This window comes from Colletotrichum tamarilloi (genome assembly GCF_030869305.1).
Source record: "Colletotrichum tamarilloi strain Tom-12 chromosome Unknown Scaffold_151.1, whole genome shotgun sequence".
Classification (NCBI taxonomy): Eukaryota; Fungi; Ascomycota; class Sordariomycetes; order Glomerellales; family Glomerellaceae; genus Colletotrichum; species Colletotrichum tamarilloi.
In genome coordinates, this window is record NW_026849534.1 from 1 (window position 1) to 4,985 (window position 4,985).

Genomic DNA, 4,985 nt, shown 5'->3' on the forward strand with positions numbered 1-4,985 from the left:
CGATCCCAATACGAAGTTCGCGAACATCAGGGATATCCATCGGGCTCAAATCGAAGCGGGTGAAAAGGAGGTTATCACGGCTGAATCCAGCGACTCTGAATGCCCTAGTGAGGCTGGCAGCTGTATTGTAGTGGGTGTGGTTGAGGATCAATAGTTAATAGTAATGAGGAGGTTGGGTTGTGATCCCATCGTTTTTGTGGTGCCAGAAACAGGGGGGTGCCAGGAAGTGGGTATGTTGACTTACCACAAGAATGAACCAAGAACGGGTGGGATTAAAAGATTCAATCACAGCAGCATGTAAAGTTTGCGACACATGAAGTCTGGCAGGCTTTGCGGAACGAAGGAAAGGGGAGTGAGGAAGAAGATCAGCGTCAGGATGAGTGGGAAAGAAGTCGCTTTTGTTAAACGACTAGCAACAACAGGCTTGTCGACTGTTATCGGGCTGAATGGTTGGTATCTCCAGAAACCGCGTCCAGACTCCAGACACAGACTAGCTCCACACCGGCCAAGGCATACCTGTAAAGCGAAGGGAAGCACGGCAAAGTGGGTTGGCAACGGCACAAACAGTCCAACACCGACGTTGCCTGGAAAATAGCACGGAATCCTCTTCCATGTCGTATCGCGACAGGGCCTACAGTATGTACATAGATGATAAGGGAACAGGGACCAAGATTCTTGGCCCCATACTAGTTAAATTTGAGCTTGTATAATTGGTTGCACCCCGCGTCCGGCGTTCATTTCTTGAATCATCCTAGCACTTGGCACGCTTCCCAGATAGAGTGCTACGTCAGCCCAGCTGTCTAGCCCTGGTCGATACGCATCAGCAATCAGTCGCTGTCTGAGTACCTTGTTATCGAAGAAAATAAATTCTTTGTGAGTCACAAATACGAGGATACAGTTTTGATAAAATAGTGTAGTGCTCATCCAGCACTTGAATTGATATGCTTCTTCAAGCTTGCCATGAGAGAGATGGCTGTACAATCAGTCGCTGTCAGACGACACGGATATATATTCGTACGGAGTACATGCAGGTGAGCATCTGGGGCTGTTTTTGATAAGATGGCTTGCACCCCCCTGCCATAGGAGGACCACTCCCCGAGACCCCACAACTATCAACAGGCGGAGTTACGGACGCCTGGGGTACCCGGGGGAACCATGCAGTCACGATAGGTAACTTTGTCCTTTGTGACGATGGCCGCCATCGTCCGGTCCGAGTGTCTGAGCGCCTAGGGGAAGTATTTTCCGTACGTAGTACGGAGTACAGGCTGGGTTACCCAAGCACGCTAACAAAGGTAGCTTCACTGCCAGGGTCTTGGTTTGATCACCTGATCCGCCAAGCCCCTACTCTTCACAATTGGCCCCGAGAAGCAAAAGTGAAGCGTTGCAATGTTGCCCGCAGGCCTATTCAGCAGGTTTTGAGCTATATGAATACGCCGTCACAAGGCCTACGGGGTCAATCAATACACAAAGACCAATAAGCAGCGGTATCGACTCGCCTTTATTAGGAAAAGAACATGACCTAGTCTCCTCTTACTTATAGTCATCCTCATAGAGTAAGATGTAGCCAACCGACTAGGCACTCGTACTATGGATATTGTCTAGATCCTATCAGTTTTAAAATTTTCCTTGATCCTCGAAGAAAGTATGTGTGCTAGCTGTCACGACTGCCTACTTATGTATGTGTCTCCTTAGCAACAGCGGATATCTTTCATAATTCTCGGTGGCTCCCAATTCACTTCACTGCGCGCGTTATTCAATTAGGATAATGCTGCCCAGGTCCAGATGCTGACGCCTTTGCCGGGCTGGGCATCTATGTATCAATACAATGCTAGACCTTTCAAGCGGCCACAGTCGAAGCCTTCAAGCATTGCTATGTATACGATCGTCAGATGTATATAGGCTTCCGCATACTCATAACTCGATACCTCTTGTTCCCCAGTGGCGACGCTAGCAGTTGTATCGACGTTTTCTTGTCTTGCCGGTCATATCTGTGGCCATGGTGAATCGACACTCTGTGACTTTTTTCGTGTTTTTCTGGGCTAAGACACCTGACACTGAGCTCTTCGTAGTTCTCTATTGGTCACACAGGAAGAACACGAAGTTCGTTTAGACAAACCATGCTTCTTTCCAGTAAAATTCGATGCGCGAAGGGAATCCGGAGAAAAAGGCAGCCCGAACCTAGCGGATTGGGGTGCGCAAGGCTCTGAATACACATTCATGCCCATTGATACAATCTTGCTCGATTTCAGATTTTCAATTATTTTGACTCAATCTGCGGCCCAGAAATTACAGCTACTAGAGAATTTCCCAATACAACGTCAACATACTATTCATTTTACACAGCGAAAAACGATGTAGTCCTTAGACCATCTCTGGGACAGTGTCGTCCCCTTAAATCCCCCACTGCTAAGCCGAAGGAGAGCAGGCACGACAACGGATCGCAATACCCTTTTTCTCTGGTAAGTTAGAAAAACATCAGATCGTGGGTTATTGTCCTACCATATCAGTTCCCGTGGTGTTTGAGCATTCTGCAGAGAGTGGGTAGTACTGTTGAATTGACCAGAGAGACGTGATAGGGGAATAGTTGAATAGAATCCTAGCCCGAGGCACTTCATCGCGATATAGTTGCACAATATCTATAGGTTTAGCAAGTTAGTACACAACACAATGCCTAACCCAGAGGAAAAGCAAACCCATGAGACGGCGCGTGATCACTGGCGTCGGATTCCCCCGAACCCCGAAACCAACACCCGTTCCGATCCAGTCCACACCCTTCAGTTCATCTGAAAGAAAGTCCAAGCCATCTTCAGGACCAAGAAGAACAGCTACGATCGAATTAGTGTATGGAAGCACAGTAATAGGAAAGTAGTAAACCCTTGATGTTATAGCCGGCCTTTATAATTGCTGCCATGTCTGCCCGGATGCCGGCCTCCACCTGCTTGGGAGTATATCCACTTGCTGCGACAGCAGGATGATTCCAAGGCAGACCTCTATAAAGCGATTGTGTCAGTATGTGTAGGGGAGTGACGGGGCTACAGCGTCTCTAGTTTCTGATTCTAGGTGCCTACGTGAAAACAAAATTTCGTTTGCCGCAATCTGATGAGCATCGGCCGGTGTTAGAAGAACCGGATCTTGGGGCAACTGAGGTCGTAGCGTTTGGTTTGATTGGTGAAGCCGCAATCATAGACCAGAGTCCAAATGCGATGATTGCCCAAGAATTGACCATGATGTTGTTCAGTTGAGGGAAGTAGTTGGACGATGAAGTGTCCAAAGGGTGGCTAAGAATGATGAAGATGGTGACTGGTATACCCAGACCGACGCTCCTGGTAGAGCATGATTACCGTAGCTGCAAGGCTTTTGAAACAAATGCCAATTCCTCCTTTGTCTTCACGAGGGGGAATGCTTGTAATGCCCCCCTCTATAGTGACTTTGCACGGACGATTAAGACGAGGCGGTCGACTTTAGTTTATTTCAAAACCCCGCATCTGATAGCACGAGTTAGTTACTTTCCGGTCCTACTATACTTTGATTGGTTACTCCTTTACATAGCGATCTAGCGGAAATAAGAATATCTACTAACCCGGCTGGCTCAGCTATTTACCTCGCTTTTTATATTCTAATTGTTTATTTTAAATATATATTTTTATATTCTATCATAGCAGTAGGTATCAGGGCCTTATAGGCCCTATAGCTTAGCCTTAAGCTACGAGGCTAAGCTCTTAATAATTACGTAACGAGCTAAACTACTAGGCCTAGAAGGCTAGCTAGCTTTTACTTATTATTTTCTTTTTTCTTTTTTTATATTAAGTTTTTAATTAATTAAGTTAATATGATAGTATTTTAATTTATTTCTAGTTTCTTTTTATAATGTTACTTAATATTAAAATAATTATTTATTTTCAAAAATAAAATAATAGTATTTTAATTAATTAATTAATTAGCTACTCTTATTAAAATAAGTATATGAAAAAGCTAAGTAATAGCTAATTAAATTAATTATATATAAGTAATATAGTAGTTTTTTTCCGGTTTTATAAGCATAAAAGATCGACCTTAATAGGATTACGCTTTTAAAAGAAATTATATAATATAATATACTTTTTAATTATATAATATACGTAATATATTTTAAGTACGTACTTAACGTAATATAGTGATTTTAATATAAAAACCGCTATATAATTTAGAATAAATAAGCTACCCTACGGTAGCGCTAGTTAGAAAGGTCAATAGTAAAAATCGGCTATAATAATTAGCTATAATAATTAGTTATAATAGTTAGAGGCGGCCCTTAATTATAGAGGTTTTAAATTTTAATAGTAATATAGAGGTTTTTAAAAAAAGGGCTAAATAGGCTAATATTTACTACTCTTCGTACTAAAGCTTATAAAGATTTTTTTATTTTTATCGCTTTTAATATTACCTAAAGCTTTATTTAAACTAAATAAATCTATTACATAAATTTACTAAATAAATTTATTAATATATAAACTACTACTCTACTCTTAGTATATAGTTAATAATTAGTAAGCTAAAGATACTTATTAATAAGTCTACCCTTTTTAAGCTAAGCGCCCTTAGCTAGCTTAACGTTATAACTATTGTAACTAATATAAATATACTTAAAAATTCGTAAAGTACTTTTTAATAATACGGAATTTAGTTAAGTAATAATATAAATATTATAAATAGCTAAGTTAATACGGATATTAAGATTTAATATATTAACGTTAGTTTAGAAATTATATTTTATAAAACTAAAAATCTTTTTAATATGGGCTATATTATAAATATAAGGGAATATATAAGGGGCTTTTTAATTTTTAATAAGAAGGAGTATATAATATAGGATCTAGTTACTTACGTAAGCTAATATTAAAAGGTTTTATATATATTAAAATTAGTATAGCTCGTCCTTTAGATAGTTAGAATTGCGTAGGGGAAGGTTAGGAATTATTTTAATTAGTAATTAAGTATAGAGCGTA

At 40.6% G+C, this 4,985-nt stretch overlaps 1 protein-coding gene across 1 annotated transcript; it reads right to left on the reverse strand.

Annotated features, from left to right (window-relative positions):
* Positions 1–2,652: 2,652 nt before the first annotated feature.
* Positions 2,653–3,226, reverse strand: CTAM01_15178 (uncharacterized protein; the record flags this gene model as incomplete). The annotated part of the gene is made up of 3 exons (XM_060531177.1): positions 2,653–2,825; positions 2,875–2,990; positions 3,069–3,226. 3 exons carry the CDS (start codon positions 3,224–3,226, stop codon positions 2,653–2,655), a joined length of 447 nt encoding a protein of 148 aa, XP_060374241.1.
* Between the last annotated feature and the right edge of the window lie 1,759 nt (positions 3,227–4,985).